Source organism: Erythrolamprus reginae, chromosome 1 (genome assembly GCF_031021105.1).
Source record: "Erythrolamprus reginae isolate rEryReg1 chromosome 1, rEryReg1.hap1, whole genome shotgun sequence".
NCBI classification, from domain to species: Eukaryota; Metazoa; Chordata; class Lepidosauria; order Squamata; family Dipsadidae; genus Erythrolamprus; species Erythrolamprus reginae.
Window position 1 is genome coordinate 191,945,015 of NC_091950.1, and position 18,813 is coordinate 191,963,827.

The following is an 18,813-nucleotide window of genomic DNA, read 5'->3' on the forward strand; positions in this document are numbered from 1 at the left end:
ATTTATTTAATTGGATTTGTATGCAATCCCTCTCCAAGGACTCAGGGTGGCTCACAGCATATATAAAAACAGAACAATAATGTAAATCCAATTAATGATGAGAAGGAATCCAGTTTTGAAGGATTTTAACTCTTAGGTTTTAGCTTTGTTCCTGATCGAGCTACTTTTTTTACTTTTTAATTTATTGTTAATATTGTTAATTTCTTTACCCTCTTTTAAATTTACAGAGCTAGTTTACTGGTTTTCTTTAAAATAAATATTCTAAAACATGTCTCAATTAATGTAATTTTATTGTTTTCCATTTTTATAAGTTACCAGTAGCCACTGCATTTTCTAACCTCGGCTTATACTCGGGTCAATACGTTTTCCCAGTTTTTGTGGCAAAAATTGGTGCCTCGGCTTATACTCGGGTCGGCTTATACTCGAGTATATACGGTATACATATTTTTGAGAGTGCATGACATGAATGCCTATATGGGCAAGATTTTGATTTATTACAATTCACTATGCCCATTACAATACTTCATCAAATGTTCTAAACCAGGGGTGTCAAGCTTAAGGCCTGGAGCCGAAGCCAGCCCACGGGGTGGTCCAATCCGGCCCTTGGAGCCACTCTAGAGGTCGCAGTGCCTCTGCCAGAGAAAATGGAGCTTGGGAGGACCCTCCCAAATTCCGTTTTCACTGGCAGAGGGTTGCAGGAGGCCACGGCAGCCAAAAACAGAGCTCAGGGGCCCGTTTTCAATGGCAGAGCACTCAGGCCACCACAGGTACCCCTGACATGAATGACATCAAGCTGACCACGCCCACCCTGGCCTCACAAGGTCAGACACAACCCTGAGGTGGCCCTCAATGAAATTGAGTTTGACATCCCTGTTCTAGACCTTTCCTTGAGATTTCTTCAATCTCAGAATAGATATTTCAGGCAAATAATTTTCAATGCTTTGGTACTTTATTAAATGTAATCCATACAAAAACAACTTTAGATATCTACTAAAGACCCGTGGTGGTGGTGCAGTGGTTAGAATGCAGTACTGCAGACTACTTCTGTTGATTGCTGGCTTCCTGCAATTTGGCAGTTTGAATCTCAACGGCTCAAGGTTGACTCAGCCTTCCATCCTTCCGAGGTGGGTAAAACGGAGAGCCAGATTATTGGGGGCAATATGCTAACTCAGTAAACTGCTTAGAGATGGATGTAAAGTCTGTCATCTGCACCTCTATAACTGTCTGGTTTGGTGCTGCAACCCAACAGGACCGACACAGACTTCAAAGGATAATCAGAACTGCAGAAAAAACAATTGCTGCCAACCTGCCTTCCATTGAGGACATGTATACTGCACGAGTCAAAAAGAGGGCGGAAAAAATATTTACTGACCCCTCACATCCTGGACACAAATTGTTTCAACTCCTACCCTCAAAACGTCGCTACAGAGCACTGCACACCAAGACAACTAGACACAAGAAGAGGTTTTTTTCCGAACGCCATCACTCTACTAAACAAATAATTCCCTCAACACTGTCAGACTTTCTACTAAATCTGCACTTCTATTCTAATAGTTTTTCTCATCATTCCTTTCACCCATTTCCTCCCATGTTGACTGTATGACTGTAACTTGTTGCTTGTATCCTAAGATTTTTATTAATATTGCTTCTTCATTGCTTATTTGACCCCTATGACAATCATTAAGTGTTGTACCATATGATTCTTGACAAATGTATATTTTATTTTATGTACGCTGAGAGCATATGCACCAAGACAAATTCCTTGTGTGTCCAATCACACTTGGCCAATAAAAATTCTATTCTATTCTATTCTATTCTATTCTAAAGCACTGTGAAGTCTAAGTGCTATTGCTACTATTTTAGTTCCCCCATTGCCAAATGTTAATATTATTTTTTATTAAAGTCTTGCAAAATGGATATATTTTATAATATTATAATCCAAAAGATAAAACCTTAGGGGCTGGATCTTTATTGTTCTCAGATTGCCTTTCCCTTTTTATAATCTTGCAGCAATCTTAGGAACATTCCATATTTGCTATAAATCACATATATACAGAATGAGTGGGAAAATTAAAATGTTCCAATAGATAAATGGTATTAAAATCATATAGTCACCTAAAAACAACTAGAAGTATTCCTATGAAAGTAGAAGTCACAACTAAAACATTAACCATAATAAAAGAAAATCCAATCCTCTACACACACACACACACACACACACACACACTGACTGATTGGTGGAATCACCAAGTTTCCTAAAAGCCAGAAGGGCATGGACCAATCATGTTTCAGGATCAGTGTTACTCTAGGAAGGGTGGGAGGGCAGCAACAGAAAAGATGTGATTACACCTGAAGATGACAGTTCTCTTATTGAGATGACACATACCTTATTGGGCAGGCAAAGGTTATACAAAGATAATAGTCCTGCAGAAGACATCCAGGCCCTGAACCACGCAAGAGTTTAAATGTGACAGTCAGTGCCTTGAATTGCACCTGTTAAGCTAAATGACAGCCAGAGTAGCTTTTAAAGTTAAGATATGATATAGCCTCTGGGTACAACCATCACTAACCAACCCACTGAATTCTGGATTAGTTGTAGCTTCTGGATGTTCTTCATGGCCAGTCCTCTGTAGACTACACTGCAACAATCCAATCAATAAGTGACATGTTTAAGAACCAGCTCTGCTGCCATACACCACCACTAGTCGTACAACACCTGATTATCCTTTTGCTCAGTTGACAGCTCCCTTGTTCCTAGCCAACTGTGGCAGATTCCGAGGTTCCGTTAAATACTAAATTGTTAAAATCTGATGTGGCCATTTTCTGATTTTTCTATTTGATAAGATAGCAACAAAAATAGCATTTAGGCTTTTATACCACCTCATAGCACTTCACCACACTCTCTGGATGGTTTACCATGTCAGCAGTCTTTGAAACAATCTGGGTTCTCGTTTTACCGACTTCGGAAGGATGGAAAGATGAATCAACCTTGAGCTGTGTCAGGATTGAATTCCAGGTTCTGGACAGAGTTAGCCTACAATACTGTGCTTTAACGAGTGCGCCACAGGGCTCCTGATAATTAATTAATTGATAGTCAATATTTCTTAATCTAAATGCCATACCAGAATTTAATACTGCATAGATATTCTCTCTCTTTCATATACTCACAGAAGTTATTACAAGCTCTGGTCACCATTTCTATCCCCAAAATATACCACCACCACTCCTACATTGCCTCACTTTTTATTTTCCACCCTGTCAAAATACCGGCAGTTTTTCCCAGCAGTTAAATGCATCTGCTATCTATAGCAGGCTTCCGACTGTCTATGTTTCTAACAGAAAGAAAAATGGGAAAGGAGAAACAAATAGTCCACAGTCATCTCCTGTCTCATAGAATGGATCAATGCCAATCCTGAATCAGAGGTGGTGTGGCAGAGATGACAATTCAGATAGGAGGACAAATGAGAAAGGAAATAATTCTTTTATCATTCTCACAATTGTTGTGGCCTGTCCCCTGCTCCAGAATGTTTTTTTTCCGTTCGTCTTCTAAGATATTTCAGAATCTCTCAACTCTGACAGCTGAGAAAATATAACAAGCACACTTGTTGTATGGCTCACACTCTGGTAATTTAAACCCTTTGAAAATATGCTATACTAGCCTTGTGCCTATCTCAGAATAGTAGAGTTTTTCCAATGTTAAAACAGAGGTTCCAATGTTAAAACAGAGGTTCCAATGTTAAAACCTACCTGCTAATAACCTCTTACACTTCAATGAAAAGGGAAACAACTTGAAACCACAATACTTGATAGTGCTTTATTGTTTCAATTTACAAAGAGAGAGCTTTTTTAGGAAACAAAACTTTTACATTATTATCGTAGCTGTTATGTATCCTGCAAGTAAAACATCCAGCTTTCTTTGACTGCAAATATTTGCGATACATTATCCTAATTCAATGGTCCTTAGAAAGTTTTGACTCAATCTCTCTTTTCCTGATCTCAACTAACGACATTACCTTCCACAAAACTCTCTCAGCAGCAGCAGCAGCAGCAGCAGCAGTTCCAAACTGGATCCTTGCCTCACAAATACAATGGAGTACAAATTACCTCAAGATGTGCCCAAATTAACCCTTTGGTACACTCTTCTTCCTCAGATCCAGTAGGAGTATTCAATGGTAGTAATATTCATGCCATACCCAAATAAAATACAGTGATACCTCATCTTACAAACGCCTCGTCATACAAACTTTTCGAGATACAAACCTGGGGTTTAAGATTTTTTTGCCTCTTCTTACAAATTATTTTCACCTTACAAACCCACTGCCGCCGCTGGGATGCCCCGCCTCCGGACTTCCGTTGCCAGCGAAGCACCCGTTTTTGCGATGCTGGGATTCCCCTGCTGGGATTCACCCAGCAGCATTGCAAAAACACAGAAGTCCAGAGGTGGGGTTTCCCATGGAGGGGAACCTCAGGTGGAATCCCAGCCTCGCAAAAACAGGCGCTTCGGCTGGCAAAAGGGGTGAATTTTGGGCTTGCACACATTAATCGCTTTTCCATTGATTCCTATGGGAAACATTGTTTCGTCTTACAAACTTTTCACCTTAAGAACCTCGTCCCGGAACCAATTAAGTTTGTAAGACAAGGTATCACTGTAATTCCTCAGACTGAGAGGTATGAAATATTTGGCAATACCCAAAACATGTTCAAATTCAGGGTCTTCTGTTATTTGTATACACTGCTAACCCTCAGCTGCCATACTCCACATCATCCATCCTTTGAAAAAGTTAAGTGTCTGGCCTTTTCATATCCCAGAGTAAGAAGGAACCCAGCTGAAAAACCATAAGTTGCCAGCTTGGCTTCTATAGCGCACCACCAGCTTGAAACTCCTACATGCTGGTACATCTTAAATTCATTTCCAAGCAAATGTTGACATCTAAACTCCAAATTTCTGGAGTGAGTTCAAGTGCAATAAAGGTGTCAAAGCCTAAGTACAGCTGCACAAAGGAAAACTGCACATGCTGAGGGAGTGAGAGGTGGCTCTGGCTTTGTTCACTCTGATGCTGGTGCAATGAAGTGTAGCGACATAAGTATCGTCACGTATCTCTCTCTCTGCCCCTCCCGCAAGGAGTTTCCAGCAATATCTATCAGCAGGGATGATTCCTACTTTTTTGAGATCACAAGAAGGCCACGTGGGAAGAGAACTTGCCAAGAGGCAGGTGGGAGACGTGGCAGCCGCAATATCCAAGTGTTATTAAATGCCTTCTGAAAATGCAATGCGTACGGTATTGCAAGTTTTGAAAAATAAAATTATCTCAATGGGCCTAAATAAGATAGGGGACCACAATCATAAAAAAATGTTACGTATTTGTTAATGTTGCATGGACCCAAAATATGAGGTATTTTGTGTTGTGGTTAGCTCTGGCCCAGCTCCTGCCCCAAGGAATGTGGAGGTGGATGTGGGGGAAACATCCACATGTCTCAGGCCTGTTTTGCTCCCGACAGAGTCAGCTAGTGAATTATCCAATGATGAAGGAAGTGTGGGTGAGATGGAAGAGGGGGGCTTGGCTGACAGCCCAGGAGGAGATCAATCTTCCTTATCTTCGTTGGATTCCAATGAGGAACTTATGACAGACCCACGCATGCATAGAGCTATGCATAGGAGAGAACAACTTAAGACATATTACAGGAGATAAGAGAGGCCACGTGTGGTTGGGTGGGGCTCCAGTAATTAGAGCTGCTGATAAAAGAGCAGCGTGCTGGCTTAGCCGTTGTGGAAGATTATCTGATTGTAATTCGTCAAGACCGTGCCTTGCTGTATTCAAGACTTTGTTAGGATGTCCGGATTCTGGACTAAAATTCATTGTGAGTGCTTATCAGCGTTTGGACAACAGTAGCTGTGAGCCAATTCTCAGTTACTGGGTTAATAATTGGATTTATTACGGGACATCGTTCTTGGATTGTATTCCAAGTGTGCCTTGTTTGTACAAGAAATCCCTTTGAAGTTTAAAAGGGAGTTTTTTCTTCTCTTCTGTTGATAAAGAACATTTATTTGCATTATATTCTGTGTGTGTGTCTGCTTGGATTAATTAACCTGTAATTAAGGGTGTGTGGCACACGCCGGCAGAACATTTTGAATTGGGTTTTTATATATATACAAAAGCAGTGGAAGTAGTTCTGTGGTCATATGACAAAAAACATCCAATAACAAACAATGAATCAATGTAACGACTGCAACTTTTACTTAACAACCACCACAAAAAATATCATAAAGTTGGATCCAGTCATGTCATGGCTCACTTTACCGCCATCAGAATTTTTATAGCTGAAATCGTGGATTCCATTATGATTGTAAATTGAAGACTACCTGTAATAGGCTCAACATTTAAATGCATTCACACTATAATATGTAAAAAAACATATCATTTATGATATGTAAAAAAACGTATCACAATTAATGATTGAATAAGATACAAAATTACAGCTGGTTCTAGTTTTCTACATGCTATTATGCTAAATTAAAAGTTGTACCAAAAGTCTTTCTGAGTAAATCAAACGCCTTCTGGAAAAAAATTGCACGCAAATACCTTAAAGATGAGCTAACCCATAATAAAGGTATTTTTAAGAACCCAGCTATTGATCTTTCAGGGTATCCACAAACTCAAATAAATAATTTAGAAGTACCCAGCTTAAATCTGTAATACAGTAAATACACATTGATATAATAATTCACCCAAAGCAAAGCCCTTTTGGGTCCTCAGTTGTTTTTGGGAATGTGCAGATAGTCTTTCGGTTACAATGACATATAAGCCCAAAATTTCCATTGCTAAGTAAGGCAAGTTCTTAAGTGAGTTTATCCCCATTTACCACCTTTCTTGACACAGTTGTTAAGTGAATCACAGCCGTTATTAAATTAGGAACATGACAGTTAAGTGAATCTGGATTCCTCATTGACTTTGCTTGTCACAAGGTCACAAAAGCATGATCCAGGAACACAACAACTGTTATAATTTTGATCATGTGATCACGGAGGTGTTGCAACAATTGTAAGTGTGGAAAATGGTTATACGGTAAGTCTCTTTTTTCAGTGCTGCTGTCACTTCAGATAGTCACTAAATAAATGGTTGCCAAAAACTACCTGTAAAGGGGTTCTCTAAGAGAAAAATACTGTATAAAAGAACTATTGTTTGAGACATTAGAATAAAGTCTGCATGTTTTTCTTTGTGTTTTAAAATAAAATAAAAATTAAATTAAATACAAAAATATAAATGCAATATAAACCCTAAAGAAGAAATACGACAATGCCCCTTCAGCGGCCCTGAAGAAAATTAAATGGCTGCCACAAAGAAGAAGTAGATCAACTTATTTTCCAACGCATCAGAAGGCAAGACTAGAAACAATGGATGGAAACTAATCAAGGAGAGAAGCAACTTAGAATTAAGAAGAAACTTCTTAACAGTGAGGACAATTAACCAGTGGAACAGCTTGCCTTCAGAAGTTGTGGGTGCTTCATCACTAGAGGTTTTTAAGAAGAGACCACACAACCACGCTTCTCAAATGGCATAAAGTCTCCTGCTTAAGCCGGCGATTGGACTAGAAGACCTCCAAGGTTCATTCCAGCTGTATTCTGATTGAATTTATTTATTTATTTATTTATTGGATTTGTATGCCGCCCCTCTCCGTAGACTCGGGGCGGCTAACAACAATGGTACAAAACATAATGTAAATCCAATAGTAAAAACTAATACTAAAACAATTAAAAAACCCTTATTTGTAAAACCAAACATACTTACAAACAAACATATCATGCATAAATTGTAAATGCCTAGGGGGAAAAAATATCTTAGTTTCCCCATGCCTGACGACAGAGGGGGTTTTAAGGAGCTTACGAAAGGCGAGGAGGGTGGGGGCAATTCTAATCTCCGGGGGGAGTTGGTTCCAGAGGGCCTGGGCTGCCACAGAGAAGGCTCTTCCCCAAGGGGCCCGCCAAACGACATTGTTTTGTTGACGGGACCCGGAGAAGGCCCACTCTGTGGGACCTAACCGGTCGCTGGGATTCGTGCGGCAGAAGGCGGTCTCGTAGATACCCTGGTCCGGTGCCATGAAGGGCTTTATAGGTGATGACCAACACTTTGAATTGTGACAGGAAATTGATCGGCAATCAATGCAGACTGCGGAGTGTTGGTGTTACATGGGCATTTTTGGGAAAGCCCATGTTTGCTCTCCCAGCTGCATTCTGCACGATCTGAAGTTTCCGAACACTTTTCAAAGGTAGCCCCATGTAGAGAGCATTTCAGTAGTCGAATTGTTTATTATTCTGTAGTCTGCCAATAGCATAGAAACAACTGGTGTATGGAGCTTATCTATCACATATGGAAATGCTCTAACTTTCTCTTCAACAATCTATTCTGGAGCAAAATTCAATAACATAGTGATGTTGGGAGCAAAGGAGCCTCAGCACATACAGAGAACTTTATCAACGTAATTTTCAATATAGCGCACTGCCTTAAGTTAAATTATGAATGGGAATAAGGATCTTCTTAACAAGTTTGAAAACATGCATCTTTTAAAGTATTATATAATACCTTACAAAGGGTTTTATCTAGTAATAGATTAATAATGATGATGATGATGGTGTACACAATATAGTAATTAAAATCTTAAATTGCTTACGAAGTAGATGAAATATTCCATCACAGGCACTAATATGCGACAAAAAGGCATTTCCTAGTCCCTGTCCAGCGTGGGCTCCTTTCACAAGTCCAGCAATATCCACCACATTCAGAAAAGCTGGAATTTTGCTAAATGGAAAAATTCAAAATATTATTCATTAACAATATATGGCCATGTTATCATCAATTAGCAATTATCTACAATGGCACACAGAATAATATAAAGTAGTAATTGGCCATAAAGCATCCAGGGATTTTGCAGCCTTAAACCCTTACATCAGGGCTTTCTATCTTTTTGATAGCAGTTATAAGTGAATTTTTATTTTAACCTCTCTAAGGTTACATCATAATTCCTCTTTCCATAAACTATGCTTTCTAAACCCATAAATTACAAATTCATTTTTATCTTTTTTCAGCAAAAAGTCCACAAGGGGTTTCCAGTCAATGATTTATGTAGCTATTGATCAAACATGTTAATTTTTGCCGTCTCTGCTAGTTCTGTCATCTTCACCAACCATTTCTTTTTGTAGATATTTCAGCGCCTTTCCAACTTTTATGTGTTTAAGTCTCATAGTAATAATTTTATATAAAAAATAATATTCCATAGTTCTTTTCTGACTATTCATTAATGCCAGCAAGAAAAATTCTGGTTCCAGCTGAATGCTGGTCTTTAAAATCCTTGTATCATCATGTGTATTTGAACACAGAAATTTCTGGCTTTTTTACAAGTTCAGCAGGTAGGATAAAATTACCCTTCATGTTGTTCAAATATCATTATACATTCTAAACAATTTTTCTGGAATCATACATCATTTTATAAAAATTACCTTTTAGGTTATAGAATGTATTTCCCATAACCACAACATAAAATTTGCAGTATTACATAGAACCTCATGCATGCCAATTTTAATGTTGCTATGTTGGTAAGCCATCCAGACTTATCTCTGAATGAAATGCATATAAATTTGTGTGTGTGTGTGTGTACTGTGTTTCTGCAAAAATAAGACAGGGCCTTATATTTTTTTGAACCCTGAAATATGGTCTTGGCCTTATTATTGGGGGGGGGGGTATTATTTTGGGGTGCAGTAGGTGGTGAGAGTGGGACAATGGGATGTCCCATTCCCACCACCTCCCCTCCCTGTTCTTGGCACAGGCTGAGTGGCTGGCCTGCCGCAACCGGCTCATGGAGTAAGGCTCTGCAAGGCTTCTTGTGTCATTGCATGCACAAACTGCAGGACTGCCATGAGCTTCATCATACAGCACAGCTGGGATCCTGCTGCCGTTCGTGCATTCAGCAACACAAGCCTTGCAGATTCCTACTCCATAAGGCAGCGGTGGTGGCGTGAAGAGTCTCCCAGAGACTCATTTCTGGCAGGTGGGACATGTTAGGCCACGAGACACATATCCTACCTGACATTTGTATCTCCGTCACTTTCTCAGCGTTGTGTCCAGAGAAGCCCATTGTAAAAAAAACTCCTTGCAAGTTCAATCAAACTTCTCGCACTCGTGAGAAATTATCTTTTACAATGGGCTTCTCTGGACACAACGCCGAGGCCCGCCTTCAGCTCTCGAGAGAAGCAGGAATGGGAAGAAACTCTTGTGCATTGCCTGAGGAAGCCGAGCTGACAAGCCAAACGTCTATCCGAATTCAGCGGCATAAGCAGCCGGGCACATGCTTCCTTGCCTCTTCCAAATGCGCCCCTCTCTTTCTCGGGGTGGGGGGGTGGGGTGTACTTAAGACACAGCACTGGGAGAAGGAACCTTTTGGCTGCACTCTGAACATAATAAATATTTCTCCCCTTTCACTCCAAGAGGCTGTGCAGGTGCAATGAGTCTCATGAAGATTCATTTCTGGTGGAGTTCGGAAGAGAGAAAGATTTCTTGCATGCACCATGTAGCCAAAAGATTCCTACCGAGAGGGGAAGGGAAGGAAGGAGGAAAGGCAGGTACTTTGATTCAGGCAGCGAGTGAGTTTCTTTCCCCTCCAGCTTCATTCAGGAGCTGGAGGCGGAGGACGGTCAGTGGACACAACACCAAGGAGCGGGTGGCTGTTACTTAAAAAGAAAAAAAATCTCCACATTCAACATCATGTACCTTCAATGCATCTTAATCTACATGTATCATTTTCAAATGCAATAAACTAGGTACATTCCATATATTTTTTTCATCTGTATCGATCTTTCTTCTCTCCACTTCCCTCTTTCTATCTCAGGCGGCTATTCTACCTCTACTACCTACTTTCATACGCCTTCTCCTTCCTTCTACTATCATTCCCTTCTCCTTCCTCTTTCTTTCTCCTACTCTTTCCCTATTCTCTCCTCTTTCTCTCCTTCCTTCCTACTTCCCATCCACCCTCTAAATCCTTCCCTAAGTGGATAGTTCTATTACCATTACATAACAGACTAAGATGTTTCTCTAGATCTTACCCCACATAATCATCTCTTTTTTCAAAATCTCCTATCTAATATAGTTAAATCTGGACTTTCGCTACATATATTTTAACTCTTGCTACCTCCTTATGCCTAGTTTTGTCTCCTGGGACAACCACCAACCAATTCAATTTTGTTCCAGATTGGTTGCTACAGATAACAATTATACAGCTAATTGTTATTTTTTGTGTTTCTTAATTTTAGGCCTCACTGCTTCCTCTCCTTCTTTAATATCTTAACTCATCTTTTGTTTTTCCCCCAACCATTTCTATACACCCAATAAAAAATCTCAATATAACTTTCAACTTATCTTGTAGTCACATCAGTAACATCAATATCATCATAATTCTTACAGTTTACTCACATTTATAAGTTATTCCTTTAACAGGAAAACTTTATATATGAACACATTAACTGAGCAATTTTTGTTCACTACCAACAGTTGTGTTATAGATATTATACAATTCCTTAGTAAAAAAAATACATCTATCTTGCCAAACTATTAAATGACCATTTCAATTTTAGCAAAGTTCCAAATCCTCAGAGCTTAGGCATCAGTTCAATTTGACCTTTTTTCTCTCTATGATCCTCTGTAGGCTAGATAGCCCTCTTTTTAAATTTCCTGTCCTTTTGTTCATTTTAGTTTCTTTTTAAATAATGCAGTTAGGCTTCTGTTTACTACTTTCTTCTCACTACCCATCATGCTCTTATATTTTCCTTCCCAGGTGACCTCCTCCGATCTTCAAACAAGTTAATCAGATTGCTTGTGGCTGCTGAGGCTTGGATAGCTTTTTTGAAGCCTTTTTCCAACACCACCAATCGAGGGCTCTGTGCCCAGGTCACCAAAGGCATCCCACTTCCTCACAACCCCTCCAAGGTGTTTCTGGTACCCCCCCCCCCCCGGGCGACATGGTTATCAGGTTTCTCTGCAGAGCACAGAGAACTCCGTGTCGCCGCAGCGTATGGCCATGCCTTCTCCCCAGCAGGTGGCTGTTCCTGCAGGGGATTCCTACACAACGCCCTTGCCTGTTCCCCCATCTAAAGGACGCAGGGAAGGCAGGTGGAGGATGAGCGGCCCAAGCTGGCAAGCAAGCGAGGGAGGCGCGAGCACAACCGAAGGGGCAGCGAGGCCAACCTGTGGCCTGGCACTCTCTAACTGACTGCAAGGCTTTGCAACGTTAGTAGCAAACTGTCCTTATGTTTTAAACCACGTTAATTATAAATAAACCCATGCACAAGTAAATGCTTTTAAATGCATATTTGTTTAGTTTCAATAAAATAATAATAATGCATAGGAAAATTAGCACTTTTCAACTGAAGCAAAAAAAAACCTTACAGTGTCGTGACTTAGGCCCTCAAAAGATAAAACTAGTTTCAACACTTGCCTTCTTATTAATGGAACATTTCCCATTAACTGTATCAATTAGTTGTTTACTCATACACACACATTTATATCTATATATAGGTATAAAAGCTTCTCAAATGTATTATTTTTGAAAAATAATCCATATTTTAAAATATCTTAGATGATAAAGACCCCATAAAACCTTTAATGTTCCTGAAATAAAGTTGCAAAATTCAAACTTATTAAATAGTGATACTGAGAAGTGTTAGTTTGTTAACCAGAAACAACAACTGATGACATTTCACATATTTACCTTGGAGGTTTATGGTACTGGCAAAGAAATTCATATCGATCATCTGGCACAGGCACTCGGCTCTCATTTGGATCAATAGTGCAGAAGGGAAAGTTTTCTGCTGCAGCTTGGCTCTTTGTTAATACATTGAAAAATGTAGATTTCCTTAAAGAAAAAGTTGCCACATTTTACACTCATTAAATGGCACATAAAAGGATATATTGCTACTATTACTATCGTCGACAAAGAGAACGCAGTTGCTTGTAATGTGATTGCAAAGGTCATTTATATAATGAAGAGTGTTCGTCCAAGTCCTCTGCCTTGGGGTACACTGCTGAGAACTGGAACAGGATTAAATATTGTGCTCCCTATTTTGACAACTACTTGTCTGTTTGATAGGAACGCAGTTATCCAGCTATGGAGGGATGCTAAGATGCTCCTTGTGCGGTCCAAGGGTACTACTTACCTTCCCCACCGGTTCTCATTGCAACAGAAATGCATGTTTTGCGCGCATCCCCACCCATATGTAATGTTGTGACAGCGCATGCTCAGTACTTGTAAATCAGCCCGAAACATGGATAAGGTGATCAGCAAGACTTCGGAAGAAGGATCAGTATAAACCCAGGGGAAGGAAGGAGGGCCCACTTTCAAGCAGCAGAATAGGGAAAAACTTCCAAAATGTATAAAATTTGAACAATTTTTTTTTTTTAAGAGATGGCAATGTCCACAGACTAGCACCGACCAATCCAGTTCAGCGACGTCACCAGTAGGTCACTACCAGTTCAAGCGAACTGGCACAAGCCCACTTCTGGTGCAGTAATTGAAGATCAATCACTTCTCCTGACTTCGTAAACCAATTGTATGGTCCCAGGAAGCGCCATACTGCCTTAAGAAGTATAGGACATGGATAATGTTTATGTTTTTATGTGATCCAAAGTGCTTTTATGTCTTCAAATCAAAAATATTACACAGCACTAAATATTATTGAATACTGAACACCACAAACATCTGATGAAAGTGTCACATTTTTGCATTTCTGTTGCAAAGAAATGATGAGAACTTTAAAAAAAGGATTTCTATATTTCTACAATAAAACCTTTTCGAATTTGTTTGAACTATTGTAATACATTTCTAGTTTCTGACAGATCTTTCAGCGGCTCTCTAAAAATTAGCATAAATCTCATTTTCAAGATACATATTTGAATGCACGCTTCAAATTTCACATTTGGTAGAAGGAATATTCATGATTAAATCTAGTCTTCAAATAGCTATGCTCAGATTTTATTCATCACATTGGAACAGCCACAGCAAATTAGCTCTAGAATTTTTTTTCTACACTGACCAATCAGATGCCATTCAAAATGCTGTAGATGAGCCTAGACATGATCTCACATTCCCATTTTATTTTGCAGCACTTGGCCATCAGTAATACTGGTCAGAATTTTGTTTTCCCCCAGAAAACTAGTAGTAAGGCTAAAGCAATTGTTTTGGAAATAAATAATAATAATTAGAAAGTTATGCTGAAAGCTTAACAGTTTCCGGATGCAATTCAAAGTTTTGGTAATGACCTACAAAGCCCTACATGGCATCGGGCCAGATTACTTGTGGGACCTCCTTCTGCGGTATGAATCCGAACAACCAGTTAAGTCCCAGAGTTGGCCTTCTCTGGGTCCCGTCAACCAGACAATATCATTTGGCGATACCAAGGGGAAGAGCCTTCTCTGTGGGGGGGCGGCCCTTTGGAATCAGCTACCCCCAGAGATTCGCACTGCCCATACACTCCTCACCTTTCGTAAGAGTCTTAAGATTCACTTATGTCACCAGGCTTGGGGTAATTAGATCTTGACCCCTTGACCAATAAATGTGATATATGACTGTGATTTGAATTTGATTGATTTTTAATATATCGGGTTTTTAGCTTATGTTGTTTTTAATTAATTAGATTTGTCTTTGTATTTACTGTTTTATATTATATGCTGTGAGCCACCCCGAGTTTTCGGAGAGGGGCGGCATACAAATCTAATTAATAATAATAATAATAATAACAACAACAACAACAACAACAACAACAACAACAGTGATTAAAGTGCTGGCTCACGATGGGAAAAGTGAGGCGTATGATAACAGTTCATACAATTATTTTCAGTCAATCACCGTCATTCAACTCAATATTCCCCACATTTTGTACACTAAACTGACCCCCCAAAAATGGGAGATAGCTACAAGCAATAAATATATAAATCATGGGAAGGCAAAGTTTTTGAGAATGAAGCAATATTCCAATATGTTCCGTTCAACCACTCTTATTTTGTTCTTCCTACTAGTAAATACAGCTTAACAAAGTATGGGCAGTGTGTTACTATCTACCTTTCGATCTGACAGGTTCCTTCAAAACAATCAGAAACAAAACAATAAATTATAACTTCCAACTTTGCAAAAAAATAAAATAAGAATTTTAAATTTGAACTGTTATTAGATTGCTTATATATAGAAATATAACCTAATTGCTGCTGTTATAAGCCGTACAAACATGGATTACAGTTCAGGTGGGGGGAGGGTTAGAGATATGTTACGTCATTTTTGTGTTGTTTTGTAGCTTAAGACTTAAGTTTTTATAACATATATGTAAACACGATAAACTATGTAATGTCTTTTTTAATATTTATGTACTCAATAAAAATTATTTTTTTTAAAAAAGAATTCTAAAGTGTAAGATAAATTTTTAAAAAAGAATTCTAAAGTGTAAGATAAATACGTGTACATTATGCTTCCTTGGTCTGAGGGGAGATGGCTTTGTTTATAGCACTTAGATTTATATGTCATTTCACAGTGCTTTATACCCTTTTCTAAACAGTTTAGAGAGTCAACATATTGCTCCCAACAATCTGGGTCTTCATTTTACCAACCTCAGAAGGATAGAAGGCTGAATCAACCCTGGGCTGGCAACAATCAAACTGCTGGCAGTCACCACAATTAGCCTGCAATACTGCATTCTAATCACTGCACCATCACAGTTTATGCCCATCTTCCAGCTTAAGAGAAAGCTAGAAGTTACATTCTCCCAGTTCATCAACCTACTAAATAGATCAAGTCAGAAAATAAAGCTCGACAGAAACATAGAAACATAGAAGATTGACAGCAGAAAATAGGCGTTGATTGCTTACCTGAACGCCTCTTCTCGTACGGTGAGCGGGTACAGCAGTCACATGGGTTGCTCATGTCCAATCCGGTGGAACTGAGCCTAGTATTAAAAAAGCTTGCCGGATCCGCCCCTTCCCCAGAATTCGCGAATCCATAGACTAGGCTCAGTTGTGAAGCTCTGTAGTGTTCAACTCTCATTGTTAGAGGAAGAAAGATATAGAAAGGTAAAGAAGACACATACAAGGGCGGGAAGTGACTGCTGTACCCGCTCACCGTACGAGAAGAGGCGTTCAGGTAAGCAATCAACGCCTATTCTCCGTACTGAAGGAGCGGGTCCAGCAGTCACATGGGACATACCCAATAGATGGTCCCTAGGGTGGGATTAGCTTGCTATCGTGTGAGATAACGGATTGGAGTACCCTTCTGCCGAAGGCAGCGTCCGCTGAAGCGTAAGAATCAATTTTGTAGTGCCTGATGAAGGAATTTGGCGAGGCCCAAGTGGCTGCTTTGCAGACCTCCTCCAACGGGGCTTGAGTCGCCCAAGCGGCCGAGGTGGCTGCGCTCCTGGTGGAATGCGCAGTGATGTTCCTTGGAACTGAGAGGGAGGCCGACTCATAGGCCTTAGATATAGTCCCTCTGATCCAACGGCCTATTACTGTTGAAGACACTTTGGCCCCCATGACTCTGGGATGATAGGCTACAAAAAGTGCTTCTGACCTCCGAAAGGGTCCTGTGCGTTGGATATATATTCTCAGCGCTCTGGTGAGATCCAAGGTGTGCCATCTAATTGCCAAGGGATGGTCTCGTTGGAGGCAGAAGGAAGGTAGGACAATATCCTGAGATCTGTGGAACATGGAACTGACCTTGGGTAAGAAGGTGGGGTCCAGTCGCAAGACTACCTTGTCCTGATGGAATTGGCAAAGGTCCTGCCTGATTGAGAGGGCAGCCAGCTCCGAAATGCGTCGGGCAGAGGTAATAGCCACCAGGAAAGCTACCTTAAAGGATAGGTACCTGAGGGACGCCGATTTTAGGGGTTCGTATGGTGCCTGCGTGAGGGAATGGAGAACCCGTGGCAAATCCCAGGATGGATACCTGTGGACCTTGGAAGGTCTGAGGTTGGCTATGCCCTTGAGGAATTCCTGAACTTCAGGGAAGGATCGGAGAGGCTGTCTGCGGGGACCCCCTAGGACAGATGAAATGGCTGCCAGATGACGCCGGAGGGTGCTGGTGGAAAGTCCTTTATGGAAGCCTTGCATAAGGAAGGAAATAATTCTGTGTATGGGGATGCACAGAGGGGAGAGACCTTCCTGTAGGCACCACTGGTGAAACTTGGACCACGTGTGGTCGTAGATTCGATTGGTCGAACCCCTTCTGGCCTTTAAAGTGACCTCCACTGAATCGGGGTCATGACCACGCAGTTCTAGATCTCTCCTGATAACAGCCAGGCGGTGAGGTGGAACCACTCCGGGTCTGGATGGAAAGAGGCCCCCTGCCGCAGCATATCCCCCGAAACGGGGAGTCGCCAAGGGTCCTGGACGGACAGCTGTTGGAGATCCGCGAACCAGGGCCGGCGGGGCCAATGAGGGGCGATTATGATTACTCGGGCCCTCTCGGTGAGGGCCTTGTGAATCACGTCCGGGAGGATTGGAATTGGAGGAAATGCGTAGAGTAGGCCTGGAGGCCATGGACTCCGGAGGGCATTGATTGCTTCCGCTCCCGGGGATGGAAATCTGGAATAGAAGCGAGGGAGTTGGGCGTTCGCATTGGTCGCGAAGAGATCCAGGATTGGTAGGCCGAATCTGAGAGTGATTTGATGGAACAGGTCTTGATGGAGGTTCCACTCTCCTGGGTCTATCGTTGCTCGGGATAGCCAATCCGCCTGGACGTTGAGACTCCCCGAGATGTGATCGGCTAGGAGCGACTGGAGATGTTTTTCCGCCCAAAGGCCCAACTTGAGGGCTTCCCTCATGAGAGCCTTGGATCTCGTGCCTCCCTGTCTGCAGATATGGCTTTTTGTGGCAATGTTGTCGGTGAGAATGAGAACGTGCCGGTTGGGGATGCGAGGAGAGAAATGCTTCAGAGCCAGGGAAACGGCTCTTAACTCTAGCCAATTGATTGGTCTGGAAGCTTCCTCCGGGGACCACGTGCCCTGGGCTATCATCCCCTGGGCGTGGGCGCCCCATCCCGATAGACTGGCATCTGTAGTGATGACAAATTGATCCGGGCACCTGAACGGGGATCCTTTGTCCATGGCCGGAGACTTCCACCATTTGAAGGATCTGCGAACACTCAGTGGGATGACAATGCGTCGATTTGAGTTGCTGTGCCCCGATCTCTGAAAAGGCAACAGGAGCCACTGGAGTTCCCTAGCATGAAGGCGAGCCCAGGGAATGATGCCTATGCATGACACCATCTTCCCCAAAAGGGAAGATAGAGTAACTATGGATACTGAAGCATTAGATAAAATGTTAGAAATTAACTCCACTATACTGAGTTTTCTCTCGGGAGAGAGAAAAACCTGGGAGGATTGTGAATCAATAATGGATCCCAGGTGAGAAATGGAAGTGGAAGGTTGGAGGTGACTTTTATCAAAGTTGATGGAAAATCCATGGTCCTGAAGGACTGACATGGCTACCGAAAGGTCTGTTTTCACTCTCTCTAGGGAGTTCCCATGAATCAAAATATCATCAAGATAACATAAAATGTGGATGGGAGACGCCCGGATATAGGCCGCCAGGGACCCCAAGAGCTTTGTAAAGACTCGAGGGGCCGAGGAAAGGCCAAATGGCATCGCCCTATACTGGAAATGCCTGCCTTGAAAGGAAAAACGTAAAAATTTTCTGTGGCATTTGGCTATAGGAATGTGAAGGTAGGCCTCAGTGAGGTCTAAGGAGACCATGAAATCTCCCGAATGAATGGCGGCCAAAATAGAAGACAAGG

At 41.3% G+C, this 18,813-nt stretch overlaps 1 protein-coding gene across 3 annotated transcripts in view; it reads right to left on the reverse strand.

Annotated features, from left to right (window-relative positions):
• The window catches only part of OLA1 (Obg like ATPase 1), a 119,042-nt gene that overhangs the window by 92,260 nt on the left and 7,969 nt on the right, over nt 1-18,813 (reverse strand). For all 3 annotated transcript variants that reach the window (XM_070731776.1, XM_070731774.1, XM_070731775.1), the window contains exons 3-4: nt 12,754-12,897; nt 8,668-8,795 (exon numbers count right to left, since the gene is read on the reverse strand). In XM_070731776.1, the coding sequence (XP_070587877.1) occupies nt 8,668-8,795; nt 12,754-12,897 (272 nt within the window). The remainder of the gene's footprint in view (nt 1-8,667; nt 8,796-12,753; nt 12,898-18,813) is intronic.